General features: G+C 30.8%; 1 protein-coding gene across 1 annotated transcript in view; it reads right to left on the bottom strand.

Annotated features, from left to right (window-relative positions):
• LOC130451756 (protein expanded) overlaps positions 1-25,438 on the bottom strand; it is a 61,943-nt gene that overhangs the window by 5,823 nt on the left and 30,682 nt on the right. Inside the window, exon 2 of the mRNA XM_056790975.1 lies at positions 15,061-15,327. Within this exon, the coding sequence (XP_056646953.1) occupies positions 15,061-15,289 (229 nt within the window). The 5' untranslated portion in view covers positions 15,290-15,327. The remainder of the gene's footprint in view (positions 1-15,060; positions 15,328-25,438) is intronic.

Raw genomic sequence — 25,438 nt, 5'->3', positions numbered from 1 at the left:
GGAATAGTCACATTAGCAGAAGAAGTATTGGTCGATCGAGAAAGAGATGGTGCAACAATCTGGATCTAGGAGACTGAAACTGAAGAAGAAACATATTTTTTAAACCTACCATACAAGAAGGAAGAATAAAATTAAAATCTTTGATCTAGAAAAGTATTTATTATTCAATGTTTAAAACTCGAAATTTACAACACTTGTATAATACAGTGTTATTAGTTTTTAAATTTCTCATTTATTAATGCAATTATGAATAATTGAAAATATTTCAAGTATGTAATAAAAATAAAACTACGACATGAGACAAGGTCGTCAAGATATCGTACTTATAAAAGCTGTTTTCGCACATTTATTGTCTCTACTTACAAATAACAGAGTTATGCAAAAATAATTTGTAATTTTGAAACCTAAACATTACAAAGGTAAATCATGTACAGAACATACATAGTCAATTAATTGATAAAAAAATGGAAATGGTGTTGATAAAAGTTTATATGTAAACCAGAAAAGTTAACAGAGGTGCACAAAAGGTACAGGCAGCCATTAGAAATAAATAAAAGTGAAATATTGTTAACAAAACGTGTTCTTAATGTGACAAACAATTAGAAGAACAAACTAACCCCTTAGTGCAGTAATCGAGAATAATAACCATATTTATTGAACATACATAATATATACCATTGTACTATAAATATTCATAGAATTTAAACATATTCATGTATCAAGTTATATAGTAGCGTAGATTCTAATTAATATCGTTTTTTTTTTTAAAGCTTAAGAGCAAATTTCCATTTTTTTCATCTACAAAAGTATAAAATAATTAGAGATATGACTTTTAATGTGCATTGTAGTATACACCCTACAGATTGTAATACACCAAGCATATCTTCCTGACGGCCACATGTTCTCAAATTTGAATGTAAATTTGGAAAATAAACAATTAGACAATATTCATGACGGAGTCGTCTTCTAAGTAAAAAAAATAAAAACCTACCATTCTCTTGCTGTCATAAATAATGTCGGTTTCCAATGTTCTATGATTTTAACCCAATGGTCAGAAAGCTCTTCGAGACCTTGGTACGACAATCCTCATAATTCCACCAGACAGACAGACAACAAGACTTTCCACTCGAATCGACTTCTTTTAGCGACGAGTTCTGGTAATTGTTCTTTGTCTAACCACTAATTTCTCATGTTCTGGTTGATTGGATAAATCCATTTTTATCTCAAATAACAATGCGTCTAATAAAACGATCATATTTTGGCAAGGCAAGGAGCTGTTTACACACCTCTACTCGTCGTTTCGCCTGAATCTCGGTTAACTCGTGTGGCAACATTCGACAAGTATCAAATCTCCACTATTACTACGATTAAACCAACGTTGTATCGTTATCTCTGTCTTCCCCTTCAATTTCACATATTTTCCTCGCTGCCACGGCTACAGCATCCATAAACAAAGCCAGAATGATTAAAAGAAAGTGAAGCAGTTAGATTAGAGTCTAGTGTTAATCAATTATGACATTTTGTTGTTGAGAGTTGGGTTTTTTGGACCATTTGTTTTGCCTACCTTAAAAATTTGTTTGGAGTTGTCAGGTTTTGTCAGTTTGTTTTTCGAACATATTTTAATCCAATGGAGTACTTAACTCCGAATTGACTAAAAGTGGAGTTACCTTGTCTTGGCAGAAACCCGACGATATAATATAACTCAGACCATGTCGCACGTCCATCTGCGTATATGTCCACAGATAGAAATTATTGCTAATTATTATTGCTAATACTATAAGGGTAAGGAAATCGGTATTGCGAGAATCTATATAAGAATATATATTATATTGAGTCATTTAGGGTTATAATTCATAATCTCATGTGATTTGATCAATCTTGAAAAAAGAGCAATTCAATTTTTCAAGCAAAAGCAACATATTCCTACAAATATAAACAAAACTCAAATTACCTATGGAAACACACTAGGATTTACTAAAAAGATCGGGTGAAAGAAAATCTAAATAGCTTGGAATGCAGTTAAAATATTGTATATGATGAATCAAACTATTTGACATTATAGGTTCGTTCCAACCCGTCAAAGAACCGTCCTTGGTACGGTGACGAGTCTGCGCAATTGAGATTACGTGTTCCAATAGGGCAGTTACCGTTACACACGAACGATCCTGTTTTGTGTTCCAACCGTCTTGTATATCGTTCATGAACCGTTTCCGGGACGGTCATATAACAAGAACAGTTCAAATTAGGAAGTTGGAACAAACCTAGAGTGCATTATACATACTTGACCACAATAAAAGGAAAAATAAAAAACAGTTGAAAACAAAAATCAAGGTAGTTGGATTTACCACAGAAGGCGGAAAGATTAGCTTTTCAATAGTGTCCTAATCAATCAACTGACATTTGCTTGATTGTTAAATCAAAAATCACAAGAAATTTCCTTGGAATTACAACTTAGAGGCAATAGCGAGAATTGTAGGACTCAAAGAAAGAAAACTACAAAAATACATAGGCAATATGTTAATTCAAACTTTCTTATTACGCACTGTATTATTATATGAAACAACTGAAAAATAGTCTACACTATTTTGAAATTATTCGTAGGCATAAGACCTATTTTAATCTCTTTCTATTATAATCGTTTGATCGTTTGAGACACCTCGAAAAATTTTGTAAAAATAATATTTGTCGTTCTGTTATACGTAAACTACGAAACAAGTTTTTACGTTGTTGATTTTTCTCTTATTTTGGGTAGCAAACAAATTTTGTTCTCCGTGTTTTTCTATATACACACCTAATTTAGTTTCAACATTGCAAAAATATACTTTATGATAAGTGACAACATGTTTTTAACTTACACCAACTAATACAATATTATTACTACTTACATGTATCTCATATCTTAATCCCCTTTTAATACTACATCACTGAATAAATTGAACTAATTAATACATTTTTTAACGAATAGACCTTCAGAAAGTATACAAAACTAGTCCACAAAATCTACCTTCAGGTAAAAGTATTTAAATGTTCCAGCTCTGCATTTCATTCGAAATTTTAAATGACCTGGAGGGTCCACATTCCTGTAGATTTTAGCCCCACACCTGTGTAAAATTTAAATTAAAAAATACATTAAAATTCCATTTCCCGCAATTTTGGCTCCAAGCTGACAGACTCCAGTAAGCGTGGATTCAGTAAATGCGTTTCTCTACGTGGCGACTTGATTCTTAAAAGTTTACAATCGATTCAACGTTGCCACCTTGTCAATAATTTCTCACATTAGATTTTAAATACTAACAGTCCATATTAGAACATAAATTAGCTCGCAATTTGAAGTTGCAATTTTTACGTTTGGATGATAGTTCAGCTGAAATTTGTTATTATTCTGACACTTAGCTTTATTATAAGTATTTATGTGTATTCATTCACAGTGAAAATATACTATGCTATACTATTAACATATTAAACAAAGTTTATTGATATCACCGTACAATTCATTCATTCAAACATTTTCAAGAAACTACTTCAGTAGCCTCTAACATACTAAATACTCTATCTCACATACCACAAAATACATTTATGAAATCTACTTATTTTTCAAATACTTAATTTTACTTTAATATCATTATTTATATCAATCAGTCTCCGAACTGTTTCTTTGATAGAAGTACTAACAATATGTTATTGTCTCTATTGTTCTCTATTATTCTTGAAATCATTTAGCCTTATCAGGTATGGCAACAACTTTAAAGCTCTCTAATATCAAACCATATATGTAATACTTCTATATGGACAGTTTCTACGAGTGGAAGCTGTTCCGACTAAGAAAGACAGAATAATAACGCTTTCCCTATCCTCCGAGGTTCCAGGTCGATTCTGCGCATTCTCAAGCACGCGCAACCTCAACGAGGTATCTGGAACGAGAGAGTAAATAGTATATTGTCAGTACAGAAATGGATTTTACACGTTACTGTGACAGATCATTCTTTTTTTCATAATCCCTTATTTTCTCAGTCGATATTATCGAATGGTTTTTGTTTTCATTATTCAATTTCTTATTCACATAGTATTATCATTGTTTCCTTAGCCTTCCTTATATATATATATGCATTATTAAAATTTGAAAAATATCTGTAACGTTCCACAATTCGGACGTATCGGCATTAAAAGCTTATTCAATAAAATATTTTATTTGAAGATATTTTCTGGTGTATTGAATAAAAAATAGAAAATCGGCAACAAAGCGTCGATCTTAAATCGAAGGAGGCTGGTAAAATAGAGGAATGCAGCAGCGTCGAACCGCATTCCGACCAGCCGCCACGTCAGTACGCCATCGTCATGCCCCCCCGAGTCAATAACATTGCATACTCGAGACTTTTATCAATTGCTGATGGTGTAGTCAACAACACAAATCGTTGATTTTTTGAACTACGAATTTTTTATTTTAACATTCTGCAATTTAGCTATGTGCTGGTTCTACTACCACGAAGATGTTATAATTGCATTATAAGAATTGAAATTTGTTTACTCTGTTCTTCGCAGTATAACTGACGCGGTATATTTCATAATATCACTATTACATATTTCCTTTCTTGGAAGATTATTACTATTTAAAAAAATCTCGAAATTAGGACAAAAATATGCGAACTTGCAAGTTTTATTTCTTTGGTTCTGATTTTCTAAGCTATTTAAACGTTCAAATTGTTTTTGAATATGAAATTAATATATTAGAGAAAGATTTCAGTAGTCTGAAATATTAAAAATATCTAGAAATGGTTTATACACATAAAAATGATAAGTATGTTGAATAATGAGAAATATCTGAAGAATAACCGCAGAAATTGAATTGAAAAATCAATGTATTTGTGAAATTATTCTTGTACAGCATTTTCTAAGCTTCGAAGAATGTTGGCGCGATATTATCATTTTGAAATAATGAAATTTATAATAGATAAAATATTCAAAGATAATAGAACCCATATTTGGGTTGAGTCGCAAGGAAAATTCAATTAAAAACAAACAGGAATGACCCTTAAAAAAGGCGACAAACAAATATAAAATATTATAAATCGTCCTTATTATCACTTAACCCAACAAGCAGATTTATATTATAATTCTCTGAGCTCTGTGAAGGCCGACCTATATGCAGTTGTTAATTGAGAAGCAAGAGACCCTAAACGAAGTAGTGAACAGAATATAGATTGATTATTGTATTTTAAAAAGTCGTTATAATGATTTAAATTTGACAAATAAGTGAATGTCGTTGAAACAAATGATGATAAAAATAAAAAATGGTTATTTCAATAACCAACCTACAATTATAACAGATTTGGCGAATAAATGTAATTAGCAATTAACAACAAAAATTAAAAGCAATTATTGATATGAGGTTATCAGATCTTTTAGTAGAGTATCTTAGATAGTAAGTTCGCAATTTCATCTAAATGTTCAGTATGTTTAACCATAGAAATGAGTAATAGTAACCATCATCGAAAACACCATATTTTTCCAAATTTCTTTTACTATACTGCACCGAGAAATTGTTGAGATTCTTGGAGTGTTTTGTTTATTACAGTTCAAAAACAAACTTTTTTATTATGTCTTTTTCACATATCTGATGACAATTTTATCACTGGACTTGCCCGTTAGCATGATTTAGAGGACATTAGTTCAGAATTCAAAAACTTAAATTTAAAATGGATTAGTTAACGAACCATTATATTGGATCCACTGTAATTATAATGATTATCACAGAGAAATCATTTACACGGAATAAACTTTTAAATTTTATTCAATATGAATGCACTAAACCATGTTAATTAAATTAATACATAATTTATAATTTGATCGAATTAATCCGAAGAATCTTTTTCAATTTCTTTTAAAAAATAATATGATTTGCCAAAATGTTATTATAAAATGTACTAAACCAGTGAACAAATAATAGTGTCCAACGAATGGGCAGGATAATTGGGATAAACGATTATCCTGAACAGTTACACAGTTTCATACTTTCATTTGATTAATTTTCATTGTCGGGTGATGTGTAGCTTTTAGATATGGAGAAATCACAATGCGTTCCGTAATGGACACTAGATCACTATTTTCGTTAGTATCTGGTGTATTTTGCATTCAGCTCTACCTTTTGCTTTCGTTCTTTTATATTCTTTAAATTATTATACATCATTTTGAAAAGAACTTTTAATCGGTTCCATTACTATATGCAACGGTAAATATTGAATTACTTTTCTCAAAAAGCGTTTTTCTCGATTCAAATTGTGGTAGCTAAGTAAAAATTCAGCGAGTAATTTTTCGACTTTTGTATATACTACGGCTTTTCAGTACCCTCTTCTTCTACTTCTTCTAATTGAACTCAATTCAATATCTATCGAGGGAATTTGTGTTAAAATTCCTATTATTCATATTTATAATTACCTGAAGATTATATTGAAGTACCGGTTTGTGGATCAACAATTTTAGTTGGTATTAAAATTAGATAGGTATGGTTTATTACAACTTATAATTTTATTCAAATAATTAGAATTTAATTTGAATATTATTTCATATCTGTTCATTAGAAGACATATAAAAACGAAAAAACAAAATACAGAAAATATATAAAACCTCTAATAGCTAAACGGCAGGTTCAGCAAAATCAACAAATAGAAAGAACATGATAACTAGAAACAAAAACTAGGAAAAACATACCAAATATAGAAAATCCCTTAGAATAGCTGTTAAATCATTTTGGATATAAGATTATTTTATTTGCATTAAGTGTCTATACACGCAAACTACCCACCCTATATAACTAAGTTTTTGAATTCTCTTTATAATTTTTTATTAGGTTTATTAATGGATATGTGGCAGTAACTGGTTCAAATTATGAATTAAAAACATGATAAACAAAGGATATAATCTAAATTATTGTATTTATTGTTCAAATTGATCTCCGTTTGTTTCTATAAAATGATAATCTGTACCTTGGAACAAAAAGGGCCAATGTCCAAAATTTCAAAATTTGAGTTAAATGCACAATTGAATTCAGGATGCGACATATAGTAATTGTTAAAAGGACCAAAGTCCTCTTATTATTAGATCATTGAAACTCAAATATTTTGTCACGGCCAAAGTTATTTACTGGAAATGCAAAAATGGCCAATTCCTCAAATTTAAATTGGGTTTCCTGTCATTTGACGAAAATAGACATTGGCCCTTTTTGTTTCAAGGTACAGATAATCTCTTTGGTCTCAATAGTACCTGAACTGACCTAGAGATGGCGGTAGTGGCTTGAAAAATACCACTGGATTAGAAAGTACATAATCTATACAGCAAATGTTTAGTATTTATTTGGCAGCTATTAATAGTGAACGTTTTCAGTGAATTTGTAAACATCCAAAAAATTGGTCATCGTTATCTGATACAATACTTTTACTTGAGGGCATTAGCCCAACCAATATCAACAGTAAAGTATTGGGTAACAGAGTTTAAAGGAGACCGTACAAACTGCGAAGACAAGCATCGCTAAGTTTCAGAAAGAATTAAAGGCGAATTTTTGCGCCGTTTCAAAAACATAGATGAAACGTGGGTCCATCACTTCCTTCATACAGGAAACCAAAGAACAATCAAAACTATGGATGGAAAAAAGAGTAGCGGCTCCAAAGAAGGAAAAGACGGTTCCATCTGTAGGCAAGGTCTTGGAGTCGGTTTTTTTGGATGCGCGTGTGATAATTTTCATTGACTATCTTGAAAAAGGAAAAACTATTAATGACGAGTATTAAGAAGAATGTGTTGTTTCATCAAGACAATACACCATCTCAAACATCCGTTATTGCAATTGCCAAAATTAATGAGTTAAAGTTTGAAATGCGCCCTATTCGCCAGGTATAACCTCGGATTATTTTTTGTTCCCAGTCTTGAAAAAATATCTTGGTTGTCATAGATTTTCCAACAATGAAGAGGACATGTCGGCAGTTCATCATTTTTTTGAGAAGCTTGACAATTCTTATTATAAAAAGGGTATCGAACTTATTGTACATCCCTGGGAAAAGTGTAAAAGAGTTAAATGGAGGTTACATTACAAAATAAATATATTTTTTTCCAAAATTTTTGTGTTCTTTTTTGGACCAGGTACATCTCGGTCATTTCTGGTTACATTTGGCGTCGAAATTCTCCAGCAATTTATCAACGAGAATCTTTTATAGATTCAGTTTGTTCTCAGATTTTAAATGATCTAGTCGATCATCGACCCACCATCTTCTGGAAAAAACAGCTTCAAAAGGCCATTAGCGTCTCTAATAATTTTGGTACTAATTGGATCGATGTAGTTTTACAACATTTAATTTCTGGAGAATTTGGATACGACTTCCAACTAAGGAATGTAAATTAGTTAAACTCCAATACCTGCAATTCTGTTTATTCACTTCACCATCTATATAAAATTTATGGGAACTTTGAAATTCATAACGCTACTCTGAGGTACACTAAAAGTTATAGCCACTTCCCTAACCGACTGAATATTACCCGTGAGCCAACACCTCGATCGGCTTTATCTTCGATTGGTGGCTAATATTCGTGTCGTTTGTTTTCACTAATTTATTCAGCAACCTTGAAACATAACGACGACCAATGTTTCTATTTCGATTATTAATAATGAATATAGGCGTTATTGCTCTAGCAAATTCACATTTTTAAAGAAAAGTTTGGTGTTTACTGAAGGATCTACATAATTTTAACAACGGTACAATTAACAACTCCATCAGTTGTTAACTGTACCTCAAATTCAGTTAACGGATGTAAAATCTAAAAAATATCAATGATTTATCAATCAAACAATATATTTTTTTATTAAAAAGCTCCCTTTTTAACAAAATTACAATTATTTAGTGTGACAGCACTGTCGAATATCTGGGTAACTTCAAGAATCATCTGCTGGACAAATAAGCCATCATTGTAATTTCTTAAATGTAAAATGATTGACTGTATGATAGAGAGGTGAGTTACGTATATGTATAAGCAAATGACTATTTTTTATTTTACTAGAAATCAAAAGTGACGTATTTCATCACTTTTTTAAGAAATTATTACCTTGGCAGTTAATGAGGCTCAGTACTTTTCGTTGGGACAACATGTATAATAATAAGTCATTGTAATAAGTTATATCTTATTTTCCCAATTACTTTACGGAAAATCTATTAAGTTTGATTGAAATTTAATTAGAATTATTTTATAATTAAGTGTTCAATTAAAAAAAGTACTGCAAGAACGCATTTGATAAACGAATATGATAATATTAATTAATTAATTATTGCATGAAATTCGAACATCATCATCTCGCTTTGGAAATTAAAGTTGATTATTAAAGAATGCCTAATTTGTCGACTTGATTAAAAAATTTCTTAGCCTCGAAGTACTTTTTCCCACAACGTCTAGGTCTAACAGGCAATTATGGAAGTACGGCCACATCCTGTTCTAATAGTAGTCTTCATTTTTTTTTTTGTAGGTTCTCATTAAAAACCACTTAATATTCATATTTTTTTGAATCGCTTTTTTATTTTTCTATGATAATCACTCACAAACTATTATAGCCGAAACTTGTTCGACTAAGTTCCAACAAATTAAAATTAAATTAAGTTTGTCTGTGAATGTCAACTCGATCAAATATGATGATGATTCTCATTTTGAACATCGAAATCGATTTATTCAACACATGAGAAAATAGTAATTAATATCCTTACAATTGTATTTTCATTGCATTTTTCCAATTGTAACTAAGCGATATATTTGAGAAAATTGGTTTGATTTGATTTTAAATATATATACAAAATAAGCTTTAAATTGGATCATATTCTAATCAGATTCTGCAGAAATTGTTCCATGCCTGCCTCATTGTGTCTTCGGAATTCCTATGGGCTAAACCGTGACTCTGAAACAGTTGGTTTCATCTTCGACTTACTCCTTGTAAGTGTTAAAATATGCTTTCTCATGCCCTTACGGATCCACGAGAAAGTCGTTAGGTGAAGAGTGTTTAAGCATATCTCACATCTTGTCGTATCCACCTTCTTATCCTTATCCTGTAAGACAGAATCGATATTCTTGTCCCGTCCTTGGTACTGGAAGCACTAGAAACTAGAAAGCTGGTCCTGCTTCGTTTTGAATTAGGTCATCGAGTGAGCAGACCATATTTTCGGTTTGCTGCTATGGTCATTGCAAACTTTAAAAACACACACGTTCCTTGTCGTCTCTACATCTCTCCACCATTAATTCTCAATTGATCGATAAAACTATAGAAAAAAGCTGTTGATAATTATTTTAATGTTTATTTGTGCAATCATTTATCTATGCTACAACCAAAAAACCTGACAAAAATGGAAATTTTTCCAATTTTTTCTTCGTATTTGAAAATAAATGATATTACTACTTTTGTATCGCAACAAATCAACTATTATATAACAGAAAATAAATCAGTGCCGGAGGAGTTCTTAAATGTAAACATAAAATCTGCGACTTATTTCGCCCAAAACAAATGCTTATTTAAATCCTCGAAGTACTCTATATTGATACTTCCTAATATTGTATAAAGCATGGTAAAATCTGGCGGTGTACATAAGAGGATGGCTATGGCTGATGGAACGGTGTTTATGCCAAGAGCAGAAAGAGAATGACATAAATCATCTGACAACCATTATGTATGTAAAGAATTAATCCTACAGTTTGTCAACGAAAAATATTGATTTTTAATCATTTTTTCATATATATATATATACCTATATATATATATATATATATATATATATATATATATATATATATATATATATATATATATATATATACAACTACAACATCATCGTAACAGAAGTAATTGCATATTAATTGTAGAAATAATCCTTTGACGGTATACCAGATTGTTGTGAGTTCTTCCAACTCTCTATAACAACTTGGCAGATATCCTTAGGAATATCCTTCAATGCCGCTGTACAAGAATGGATTATCCTGAAATGTTTCGTTCGTATTTTGAGTCATGGAAACATAAAGAAGAAGAGAGGGGCCTGGTGATGGTTGGCATCCCTGCTTAACCAGATAATCGAAGGCTATAAAGGCAGCATGGGCGGGAGCATTGTCATGGTGCAACCTACGATTGTGTATGATGAAACCTATGTTTCAATCGTTTAAAGACCTTCAGATATAATTTGTACAAATGTACCAGACACTACAAACTGTTGATGTCAAAAAAGTATGATTTTCCTGGCTTGCTTCCAATCGTACTCTGACGGGTAGTCGTAATTTTTGTGACAAAAGCCAAGTGACAGTATTTGTGGTTCTAAATTTCAACATAGATTCGAATTAAAAATTATCTCGGACACAAAGCATTTTCGAAAGAAATTCACGTTTCGTTTTGTGGGCGGAAAAGGTCACATTGTATTTAGTTTAGTCAGTTGTTTAATACCTATGTTGCTAATACCGAATCAATGTTAAAATTAAAAATCTATTAAAGTTAACTTAAGTGATCAACCCTTTCCAAATATGATGGACTTAATTAAGTTTTTATTATCATAAATTGAACACATTAGAATGTGAAATTATCAAAAATTTATCATGTCCGTCCGCCACTGTAACACAGGCATTCGAAAAATACGACCCCCACGTTTTGGCTTCGATTGTACCGGGTCGGGCACATTCCCCGGTTATACAAATGATCTTGATGCCCCCCTCCCTTTGACTCACCGCGAGCACAGCTACCTGTCTTTAACCGCAGCAAAGCATTGTTTTTTTGATCGTGTTTTTTAGCCTAAGGCCACCTTCATTTTTTATTAACTTGGCCCGAGAGTCCTCAACTCTTGCTGGTAATACCAAATGCCTCTTACGTTAGTTGAGAAGCAGTGTTGTCAAATTTCAAAATCAACGCTATACCACCGAAATCATATAAAATAAAGTAATTTCTTAATAATATTTAAGGAAATACAAATCCTCCCATATAAATAATTTCTAGTGTAGATGCCTATTTACTCATACGATTAGATACTAAAACGTTTTTTCAACTGTAAATAATAGCTGAAGAAAGTAAACTGTTTGTCAATTTTGGCAAATGCCATATGCCAAATTATGTGTCCTTTGGATCATGTGATTATTATACCTATAGATATATCAACGTTGTCATAGTATTCAACATAAAGGATAGTTTGACAAATTATAATAATCTACTCGAATATAATATGAATAATTAAAAATATAGTTATAGAATAGATGTATTGCTACGTTGTATCATCCATTTCTTTCAACAGAACAAATTTTATATTAATTGTTATCTAAAAAATTTGCAATCAAATATTAATTTGAATATAACTTGAATATTTTGTTTTGTTGATTCAATAAAACCCTTCGTTTACCTGGCAACGCTGTAAAAAGCACGAAGAAGCAACTGAAACCATTTCTCTTGAAGAAATATTCAGCCTTTACAGCGACCTTACTATGACCAGCCAGATGGCTGAACCAAACAATAAGTGTAACACCAGTGGAACACCGTAATATTATGGTTTTTAAATTTAACCATTGTGGTACGTCTCTCAAGATGCCAAAGGATTCACTTCAGAAGGAGATTCAAGGTACCCATTGTTTTTGTGGGCTTTAAACACAGATAGTTTATGTTTTTAAGTCTTGAAAGAAATTTTTGAAAGGGCAAGAAGATTTAATAACGAGTTTATGTTCATTATTGTTTATTAATAGATAAATAAATAAATTATATATGGAAGTTTATTAACTGTTTCCTTCGTTTAAATAGACAATTTTTTATAATAATAGCAACAAGAGACAGTTTTTTTGTTTAAAATCTGGTGATAACTTCTTTTAATATGCTATGTCCTAATGTATAATTCTAAGCGATATTTGAGTCTCTAAAAACACATTTTTTGTAATTTTTGGAACGGATTACTTGAATCTGAGCAGCAGACATAAAAACTTCTACCATAAATATTTTTTCTCTCCAATTAGCTAACTTGTCAAAAATCACATCCTTTTCGGTCTTTCCAATATTTGTCACCTTGATTTTTCAACTCCTTCATGTTTATCCTTACTATTTATTACAATTTGACATAATTTTTTTTCTTTAATACTTAATACTATGTTCTAAATTCTAATTCTAATTCTTCTAAATTCTAAATACTTTTCATTAGACATTTCTCTTACATGTAAGATTATGAATTTTTACTTTTTGTTTTTGAGTCCATATTCACCTGCACCTGCATATATTAATATACGGATTTTCATAAATGTATCATTGTATCTAAATGCGTTTGTTTTTCAAAAACTCTCACTATTTTACCTCCATTTCTTTATACTATTGAACTCATTCAATTGAAACGGCTATTTTAAAACAATAGATGATATTCTCACATTTGAATCTTGCCGATAAGGCATACCTAGTTTAGCTCTTTACTTATAACGATTATAGATCGGAGTTAAACTTTCAAATAATACAATCGTCAATATAATATATTCAACACAAAAAAGCCGAACTCACATCATAAATATTGTGGTTAACCATTATCAATTTGTCACGGTTTTCAATACTAATGTTAGATAAAAGTGGTTTTAAAAAATAATCTGGAAGATATATAGAACTGCATAAACGAACCATGAAATATCAAACAAAAACATAAATTCAATTATAAAGAATCAAAAATTTTCGAAACGGAATCTAATACACGGAAAAGAGAATTCTTAGAAATGGTTTACTGAAACACATTTCACATTTGAGATGTGGAAACCAAGGAAAAATTAATTTGATATTTTGATATTCATGGTGAAGGTGATCTATAGATCAATAGCAAATTGTCAGTGTCAATATCATATTTTGATAAAGACTTAAAGAAAAGTCGAAGCGTCAAAATTTATTTTCTTTTTAAAAACTATCAAAAAAAACTAATTATGAAACAGAAGAGACCTAAAATCAAACATACACATTCAAACGCATTCTATCTTCTAGATTATTTTTTAAAACTACTTTTACCTAGCGTTAGTATTTAAAACTAGCAAAACACACATATTTATATTATTACATCTTTATCGATCCTCGATTTTGAATGTAGTTCAAGCCATATTTAGATATTTTTTGGATGGAATGGACGTGAAAGGCCCTAATTTGATATTGATAACATTCCTTCCATTATGGATATACCAGCATGAAATTTGAAAATGTCATGATTTATTATTACATCACCATCGGCATTATACTGAGATACACATGAAATTTTGCAACTATTTGGAAATTGATGCGATTCATCTTTTATCCAATACATAAAATGGTATTTTGGAGGAAAGAAATTTGTGTGATAGGTATCTGGTTGCAATAGATATGGAGGCGATGATTTAATAATATCACTCATGGGATCATGGGTTGATTTCGAAAAGGCATGGCTACCAAATTTGTTGATAGGCATGGTCTACGAACTACTATTATAAATGGTAGTTTCCGCTTTATTTAATGAATTATTCCACCCTCGCGCAACTCTTCCATAATAGATACGATTTGGTTTGAATGACTAGTATTTCCAGCAGCCTGAGAAGTATTTTTAATGTTTCTACTATTTCATCGTAATGATCAGTATTATAGTCAATAGGATCAATAGGATCGGCGATTGCCAATTGTAAAACCAAAGGCCTTTTTTTGTCACGTATCCTTCATGATAAACTAGATAAAGATAACAAATGTTGATAGTACGATAATAATAACATCCAATAACCAACTAAATTAATAATTATTATAATTTTACAATATCTCTTCCCGCCAATAGTGACGCGAATTTTTCCCGCCAATCGGTGAACTCACGCGCCAATCCCTAATTGACCTTTAAAACCGTCTGGTTCAACCGCCCCAACCTCTACTCTGAATATTCTCTAATTGAAGGTTTCTACGATTTTTTTGAGATATGGCTAAGGATAAAAATTTTAGTCATGACGACTTATTGGAATACAGACCAAGTGAGTAACAATCACTCCTAGTTCCAGTGAAAATGAGTACCGTGAGGTTGGGAGAATTTGGTCATCTGAGAAAATGAAACTTACCACAAATCAAAGCTAGACCAAATAGATCTGTATCTTGCATACCCTGCAAGGCAAAATGTCTGCATGTTTGCTGGTAGAGTTCTCTTACTCTGGATTTGGCCTGCACTATGAAGTAAAGGGTCTGTTGGTGCAGCAGATGAAGCGCCAAAAAACGAGCAGATGGCGGGAGCGCTGCTGCCGGGCTGCACGCGGCCAATGGGGCGCTCACCGTGCACAGACCGGCGCGCATGACACGCTCATCTCTTCAAGGAGGAGGACCTCTCTCACCTGAAACAATCAGTCAATGTTATTATAGCAAAATTATAAACTTGGAAAAGCTGAGAACAATTATACGAATAATATGAATCGTTTTTATTGATAACAATTTACATTTATAGTAAAGATGCTTCGCAATCCCACGTTGCGCTTAATTTTGGGATCAAAATTTAGTGGTGCAATAACAAGCCTCAAATAAATTTATTTAATAAATAAAATAACTTCATGTGCTTTGGTCTCAATTATGCGTAAATAAAAGCACTTCATAGCTCTAAATCGAAATTAACAAAAAGACCAAAGTTAATTTGAATTATTTGTATCGGTATTATTTTGCAATAACCTTTACATCATATCACATTTTTATTGATGTCGTGTACCTTGAAAACTAATGATAGTAGTAACTATTGTGTTTTATTGCTTATGACGTCACTGCACTATTTTTTTTTTTTAAATTATCAGAAAACTCATTTTCTGATGCATTGTATTTGCGTAATTGATTTAACAATGAAATAACAGTTACAAGTTGAAATTTATGCTTGAATTAATTTCAATATGTTCAATAGAATCAGTTTGCAATAGAACAAAATAAGATCTTTTCGATAAATAATAATACTGTTATATAATGAATCTAATAAAGGGTTTCCCTAGAATAGTAATAAAACTATAAAAATTTTCTTTTTTTAATTCACGCTAACTAATGGCGAACTAATCCAGAAGAAAGAAATAAAAAAGACTTTAACCAAATTACAAAGAATTTAAAACTAGTCGTTAATTTAAATCAGCCGACACTGTAACAAATAACACGGTCAAATGAAATTATATCACTTTCAGAATAACAAATCAACACAATATAACTATTAAGTTGATAACCATCAGATATCTACTATTTAACAAAAAGAAATTCTACAAAACCTCCAAATTCAACAATATACCATAATGGAATAAGGTCACTACACGAAGCATCAAATTTAAAACTTATTAAAATGAAACAAATTCTTTTTTATATGTATTAGTATTATCTACAGACTGATGACCACTTGTGGCAGCTGTGGTCTCTTCCAGATGAAGATATGGACATAAGTTTTAATACAATGCCAGTTTTATTTCATTGGTATGCAACCTCGACCTGAAATTCCTTCGAAGAATCTGCCAGATAAAAGAAAATAAATACTCACGTAGTCTTTCTCGCCGTTGTAATTATTCTACGAGGTGAAATAAAAAGTATATAGAAGGCGGAATAAAATTATATACATTTTTAACTATAATGAATAATTTTGTTATAATACTCAATAATTGACAAAAATTTAGTTGGATATCTTTCAAATATTAGATTATTTCTATCTATATATTATATATAGACAAGAGCATATTTTTCATTATTACAAAATATATTAATGCTCAGAAACTTACTGTCGTAATAAGATTTTTCTATTTTATATAATTTGCATTATAGCTCTAGAATTTTCTAACGTCCATTCTCTTAAATCTTCACTTCCTTTTTGCATGAAATTGACGAAGACAAATATTAACACGACAAATTTCATATTATGCCATAACGTTCTTAGAATTCATCAGTGATAGCGTTAAATTATGTATGCCGCAAAATTATCGATAACGTATTCCTCTTTCTTGTTCAAACTCTTCAAAAGTGATTAATGGCAGTTTAAATCTATCACTCCATCTATACTGATTTATCGTTACAGAAAGTCGTACGAATCCAGATCTAACCATTTTGCTTCAGCAAGATATGTTAGAAGCCTAGAAGCATTTGTAAGAATCTTAGATTGTCCTGAATTTCCTATCCGCGTGAGCCCCGAAGTTTTCGAACAGAACAAAAATTTATTATTATAGCACATCTATTTGATGAGGTAGGTATTGTCAACTGACCAATAATTATACCTTAGTGACGGTGAACGCGAAATTACTTCAATATACAGAATAGAAAACTGTCAATATTAGGTATGATTCTCGCAATTTGCTAAATCTAAAAAAATCCGTTTGTATTACAGATAAGGTACAACTTGGAGCAGGAGTAGCTTTTTGTAGGGACGGGCCACTTACCCATAATCTTTCAAACAATTTGGGCCTGTGCTCAGCAAAAAAAACACAGGATACAGTGGCGCACTATATCTGTCTTCAGATGGTCGTCCAAGGTATTGCGAGACAGCCTAATCCAGCTCGAAGAAAATCAAATAACGCTGATCATCGATCGGAATATATCAGATATTGTATAGCACCTGATCACGAAGGGTACGACGAAACTTTCTCAATGACCAAGATGCAGAGATGAGGAAACTCGACTCCACATATTGTCCCACTGCGCTCACCTCCAAAGGAGTCGAGAGAACTTTTTGGGAAGGAGCACAGGTGAACATATTGAAATCAAGAAGACAGATATGTGTAAGTGTCTATCGTATTTTTTTCTCACAACATATTCATTCATTTGAGCCCTGATTAGTTCAAAAAATTTTATTCTAATGTGCTAAGGGGGTAATCGCAACACTTTCTATTTCATATGCACTTTACTTCTTGGTGAATGCTGCACACACATATTATTTGACTGAAATAATCCTTCAAAACATTAGCTCAGTCATCTATTCATCATCAGCTTTTCGTAGCATATGAAACAAATTATAACAAGCCTCTGTCAACCGAGCCTTATTTAATTCAATATGACAGATAATCAAATGGCGATTTTTATTATTTCAAAAATTGAAGCCAATTGTTTTTTTGTCAAACTTAAATTTTTACTACACAACTTCAATTTATGATTATCGCTATCACAATCACAAGACGATATAGAAAAATGTGAATCTCAACTTAAATAATTTATAATTTTCATAACATTTTTAACCGATTAAGAATTGTAATTTTTGACATGGAATTGTACACGTAGAGATTGCATACTTACCTTATTTTCGGCAATTAAAATAACTAGAAAATTCAAGACAAGAATTTGAATTAATTGGTTTTTTTTATAAATTTTTATTTTGGAACAAATGATGCGAAAAATTTTGTTGTGCGTCTATTTAATATATAATATTTTTTTGGAAAATCGTCCATTCACAAAGCGACCACATTATCACCTCTAATTTCAACGACGAATTCATATTTACATAGTGTGGACACCCAGTGGATCTATATAATACGACTATTGGAGTTTACAGATGATTAATTACCTATAGATCTTTACAATGACCTTAGAAGGTCGTTAGAACATTTCAGGATATGTTGAAATCGAAATTACCTTTAATCGGTAACTGATCTTTCACCTTTTTGGTATTAAAATGGACATTGAGTCGTTTTCTTCTGTTCGCCTTGTAGAAACGGACAGAATTAGCAGTAATAATTGTCTACTTAAAAGCATTCAATTTTAATAGGGTATATAAATATTCTTTCTGATGTATTTTATTACGTCTAGCACACGACATCTAAATTGTGAGATAATTATAAAGGTATTTGAAACATTACATACAACTATTATAAGAAATATTACTAAATTCTCGAACCAACCAGCCGATAATAGTTAAGTGTAATTATAAAAAAAGAGATTATTGCTCGAACGCCATGAAGAAGAGTTTAGCTCTTTGTGTCGCGTATAGATTTAAACTTTAAAGAATGCTACCCGATGACCTTCAGTCGTTAATAAGAGCGTGAGTTTGCAAAGAAATATGAATATGTGTGTTTTATTGTGTTTGTACATGTTGAAATTTTGCTACCAGCTACAGAATTCGTGGGAGAAAAGTCCAGGAACGTAGTTTTGACTAAAAACACATTAACAAGTACCTGATTTGAAATTTTGTTGCATGATTACAAATGAATATTCCACTTGCATAAAAAATGTTACAGTCTCGACTGACCTAGGAGTATTAGGAGCTTTTTTAAATATCTCAACTTTCGATAATAACATTTTTCATCGGTAAGTTTTTAAGATTGCATATCTATATTATTGAAATAAACCCACATTCTAATCATCTACGTTATGTTAATCAAAGTTTCCCATTCCCTATGAAATTTTTGTCACATCTTAAATTGTTGTAGATTATTAAAATTGAACGATGTAATCTAATAATTATTTCAATGTAGGATAGAAAATGCTTTATTTTGTATGGATAAGGGAAACAAAAAAATACAATGTTTCGTTGAAAATAATCAAGTTATATTCCCACGGATCTTGCCATTCATCAAAGAGAAAGTGCTATAAAAGATACTTGAACCGCATTTTAATTAAATCATCACTCGATAGCTAGAACCATTCAAAATATGTGGTCCCAAAAGTACATTCCAATGTACTTCACTGTAAGTCAGACTGTAAGTCACACTGAAATCAACTGTAGTGTTACACCACTCTCGAATCAATTAGAATATATAAAAATCAAAATAAGAAAGGGAAAATTAATAAAATAACACCTTCGAATAATACAGAGTAAGAAAACTCAGAATTTGGTTGCTTAATATTTGATTTACTGCGTTACCTCGTTAAGTACTAAATTGCGTCGTAGTTAAATTAAGGCACCAGATATTCAAGTACGCATATGTACATTTAAAATGTATAATTACCCATCCAAGTTTATTGTTATCTCTCTAATAACTTGATTTCACCAATTTTCTTGACGATCAGTTTCGCCGTTTTACAGATTTGACCTTTAATTCTTTGAACACCGCTTCTTGAAAAAACCTTACCGTCGACTTTACCACTTTACTACCAATATCAACCATTTACGGCAGCATTTATGGAATAAATAATCTTTTTTCGTAAACAAAATATTCAATAAACAGTATATTTAATAGTATTTTTTGTTTTAAGAAACTATTTCTTTACCAAAACTTTGGGGGACGAGACATTGTGTGTATATTGTGTATAAGTGTTTGGAAAAAAATTAACAGTGTTTAGAAATTCGGTTTCTGTAGTAATAATATTTTCAACTGAAATTTATATAATTACGAATCAAAGAAAAACAGTTTCTTATAATTAGGTAGCGAAAATAATCTCGAATTAATTTCAACAAGTGTGCATATGTTCTTCCAGATTTCTAATACAAATTGGTAAACAAACATATTTTAAACTACTCGGAAACTATAATTGAAATTTTTTACAAGTAACAGAATGAAATCTAGATTACCGTTTACTTGGTATAAAGCCCTTTTACAAATAGTGGTGACAATAAAATATTTTGAAATGTCGTCTTAACTGAAAATAAAAATATATTCTCTGTAGACTGGTATAGCGGTGCGTCCAGTACAGATAAAATTAGAAATTCCATTTGGAAGGCAAATTCAATTTTTATAAGCTTCCTTCAAGTTATAGCCCAACCGGTATCTGTATATGGCAGCAGTTTGGCAAGCGTCTTAACGTGGGATGTTGATGCCATAGTTGTTTGCAAACTTGTTTCCTTTTGTTTCAGTTTCTTTTTGCCATTTTTGAGACAATCGTGAACCAAACTGATCAATGAAATGCTGTTATAGGCATACCGATTCAATGGAATATGTTTAATTCAATGGCCAAGGGGGATCTTTCTTTCTTTAAAACTAGAGTTTTTGTGTTACCACAGAGTAATTCATTAGATGAACAAGACGCGTATTTATGATGTAAAACTGTATCAGTTCCATCACATTTATTATAATTAGACGTCGGTAAATGAATTGTAAATATATTTCATTCCTAATATTGTGGCTTACAACTCGAAAGCTGAATAAAATCTAATTAGGACATTGAAATATGTTACGATGAAAGGTATCTGTGGGATTGCAATTCAGCAGTCTAGCGGTGTCGGGTTACTAGAAGCGTTCCCATAACTGGTGATTACATGTTATACAAAAAATATTTTATTCAGTAAAAGTATATTGTCAATTATCTACTTATCATTACATTTTAAAAGTTCCAAACAATAGATATTTATTATTTTCTACGCCACAATTCCAACTTTTAGTTTTACGAGGGTGAATTGATTTTTCAGAGGCTACCGCCACGTTTCTGATGTCATCTTATTGTATATTTAGTTTCAATACTTATATTAAGAAAAAATGTTTTCATTGTTGGGTAAATTTTAAGGAAAAAAATGGCATTATGAATTTTTTGTTGGATTGGATGTAACCAATGTCAATTGAAAAGTTAATATCAAAAAATATGTTGTTTTGTTGAAGTAGATTCGAACCGTATATTAAACATATCACTTTCTGCATGATTGACTGAACAATTTAGGTACCTAAACAGATTTCGACTTAGCAATAAAAACATAAAATATGCATAACGTCCGCCACAACTAATTTCTTGATTTAAATCGAGTTGGTTTCTTTTTCTGATGGCCTTCAACTAATTTCCTTTTTCATGTTTCTCGTTCTTAAAAAAATAGTTTAGTAGATATTAGTTTTGTTGGGCTCGAATTCGGATAACCATTAGTAATAATAAATTACTTTTATTATTACATAATTAAGCTACTTTATTGAAATATATAAAGTTTCAAATACCTTTATTGTCAGTTTTTTGTGAGTGTGTCAAGGACATTTGAAGGTTATTGTGACTTATTCTCTTCCAAAGTCTTTTTTGCAAATTGGGATAAAATGGCCAACCAATATTCAGAAGAGCATGTCTGGCATTATATACTTTTTCATTTTCGCAAGGGTAGTATCTCTGGTTTCTTCATCAGGAATACCAACAGCATTAGACAACCACATGCTAGGATAGAAGTGGGAGTAATTTCGTTTCAAACATTCAAGAAACTCTCAACCAACATTGGTCTACAATTCAAGAACATTTGCAGCAGATTGTAAAAATGAACAGAGCAGATGTTTGGGTCTCCTATCATCTGTCTAAAGCCACAAATCCAAAAATTGGTCGTATATACGACTCTCTAATTAATCACCACAAAGTACTATGAAGCTGGATTTACATCCCAAAAAGGAGTTTTTCTGGGTTTCGTGGAGAATACGTGCTGAATCCTGACCAAACTTTTAATACAGAACAATTAGATCGAGTGAACCAATCTTTAATCGAAAAGTATCTGGTGATAAGTGTTATTCTTGAAAGTATGTTCTGTATTCGAATACAATCTCTAAATACAAATGAAACTGGAATTATCACAAACACAGCATCAATTCATTGTTTGAATTTTTAATCGAGGCAAGACCTTAAATATTACTGCAATAATTATCCTGAGTTATTAACATTCATTGTGAATGAAAATTGTGAGATTGATTAGCAAGTATAATATGCAGAAAAAAGTATTGTATTACAAGAAGCTAAGAATAATATTAATATATGTAAATTGGTATTTATTTAGCCATATTAAATGTTTTTGGATCAATATATGTTTTGAAGCTTTGTGTCTCTTATTGAAAACGTCAACGAAAAGATAAAATTAGAAATTAGAAAAACAGAGTGTAAATTGTATATGTGTTTGCTACCAAACAAGATAAATGCCTACATGTTATCAGCAAGTTTAAAAAGAGCTAACATGAATCTAAATGAAACTAAATATGAATCAACTAGGATGTAATTAAAAAAAATACATTAAAAGCGAAACGGTAGAAATGTACTACTGTAACTAATACGTCCTTTTTAACAAAATATTGATTACAGTTAATAGATGTTTTTCGACGAAAGAAATTTCATAAGTTGCTCCTATATTTATTTCGCAGAAAAATTTGTGATCTTTTATAAACAACTGTGTAGAAAAGGTGTGTGATAGTGTTACAGTTATTTGAAATATATATATAAATACAAAAATTTCTCCAAATTCTAATCTCGCAGATATTTTCATACGTAATCGTTAAAAAATATAGATCTTCTTTAAACGAAAATTGGTTTTCAAACTGATAAAAATTCTGATATTACATTTTGATAGATCAAAACAACTAAAATCACAACGATTTATCAACAAATATTATAAAAGTCTAAGATTCCTATGGGACTGGTAGTCATACCCCAAGGAGGTGTCTTAACAATCCATTCATCATTAAGGATTAGTCAATTGTCCTTTCCCTGGTTCTCTAATAGCTGCAATGTGACATAGTTTCTTCACAACTTTTTCATAGCTGTCCGTCTCTTACTTACTTTTTCTCAATATTCCTATTCCCATCTTGTTCTTGGTCATCCCTTAGCTACTCTTATATTTCTCAATAAATTCTCTCCATTTTTTCGATAAATGTGTCCATACCTTCCCAGCTACGTGATTCTATGTTATATTTGAAGAAAGTATTTATTGTTGCTATGCAATTTTTTTCTTTTAAATTACAATCTGACCAATTGGTTTATTTCAATTTATAACCAAATTATCGTCTTCAGAGAATGGAGGTAAACTAAAACCTTGACCTTGACTTACCTGTTTTATATTAAATTTTCCCACCCATAATCCTTTTCCAGCGGGAATCTTCACGTTTATTCCTTGACCACTAAACTATAGAGAAGCTTTTTATACATTCACTAACATCAATGCTTTCAAATGCATCCAACAATTTATTATTGGATTTTATATATGGTAAATATGTATAAAATTTCCCCTAAAAGATATGAAGGATACGGGTTTCCATGAAAAACTTCCAATTCTCTCTTTCTAAGGCGAAAGGTAAAACAGATAAAAATAGTCCAAAATATAATCCCTTACCTATAATTTGCTAGTAAAGGGGATGTTGAAGAGCGAAATTAGGTGGAAACAGTCGTAAAATCAAGAATATATATTCAAGAATTAAATATAGCAAGATCTGAATGTGCAAAATTTATATATGAACTAATGTTCTTGATTTTTGGTCTTTTTGAATAAGCAACTTTTTTACAGAAATGATCTCCGGTATTTCAAACTTCGATTTTTATAAAAAAATATTTTGAGCAGATTGGAAAATAAAAAAAAAATCATGAGAAACGTCACATTATCTAGAATCTCAGTTTATAATAAATATTTTGTTTTTTTGCCTGAATCGACATCTATTTGGAAAGATGTTACATCTCATGTAATGTTTGTTGATGTTGAGTGCGTTTCTTTGAAATTCAACTTGATAGATAGCATATTATTCAGAAAACCCATTCTCTATGTAAAATTTCAAAAATAAGATAAAGTATATTAGTAAAACAAATATTTTTTAGTATTACCACCATATAAAATGCTGAAAATCACAACCCTTATGTAATACATTCAGAAATTCATTATATTTGAAACAATTATTTTCTTATCGCATAATTTAGGTATAATGAAGCAATATAGTAATTGTTATTTTTTCTACATCCTTGGATGTTATCATTGAAACTGAGGACACATGTCTCATCCATTTACATTAAATATGAGCAAGAATTGCTGAAACTCTTCTACATATATTAGATATGTGTTGAAATTCCGCATTACGTAACTTTTCAATACATATTTAACGCAATGAATACGATGTTCATAATACTTGAAAAACTAACGTAGACCCAACTCGAAATTGAGAACAATTTTGAGCAGAAACACCTTCCATTTCCATATGTAAAAGTAATTTCTCAAAAGTATCAAATTATTTTAATAACTATGATATTAGATTGGACATTATCGAAATATTTCACTAAATTCAATTCAAAAAACGAAAAATAAAAGATAACATTAAATGAAGTTCCTTGTGATAATTGTGATGCAGTTTACACGGGACAGACATCTGTATATTAAGAAAATAGATTAAAAAGTCATCAAAACAATGAAAAAATAAAACTGTATTAACAAATCATGAACATACATTTAATTATAAGAATTCAAAGATGAAACAAAGATCTAAACCGTTTGAGTAAAATGTATAATCTATTTTATAAATATGAATTAAAATATGAGAACTAAAAGATAAAAAACTTTTGATATGGTTAAAACAGATTTCAGATATTCATGCGGTAGTTGCTCTGGCGATTGTTATATGGAAGAAAATATTTTTATGGAACTTCAATCAACTCACAAAAGTGGTCAGTTAAAATAATGATGAACGCAGGATCTCCATGGTTTCTGATTACTAGCAGTTGTCTTCGACTGCACTGTCACATTAAACAGATGAAATTTATTATATTAACATAAAATCCATCGACTTTGATTTGAGTAAAGTACAATTTGTGCATCGATAAGGAAATCTTTGGTTTTCAGTAAGAAAATTGTTATTTTTTCTATTAACACAA

This window comes from Diorhabda sublineata, chromosome X, assembly GCF_026230105.1.
Source record: "Diorhabda sublineata isolate icDioSubl1.1 chromosome X, icDioSubl1.1, whole genome shotgun sequence".
In the NCBI taxonomy this organism is placed as follows: Eukaryota; Metazoa; Arthropoda; class Insecta; order Coleoptera; family Chrysomelidae; genus Diorhabda; species Diorhabda sublineata.
This window is presented reverse-complemented; position numbering and strand designations above follow the sequence as displayed.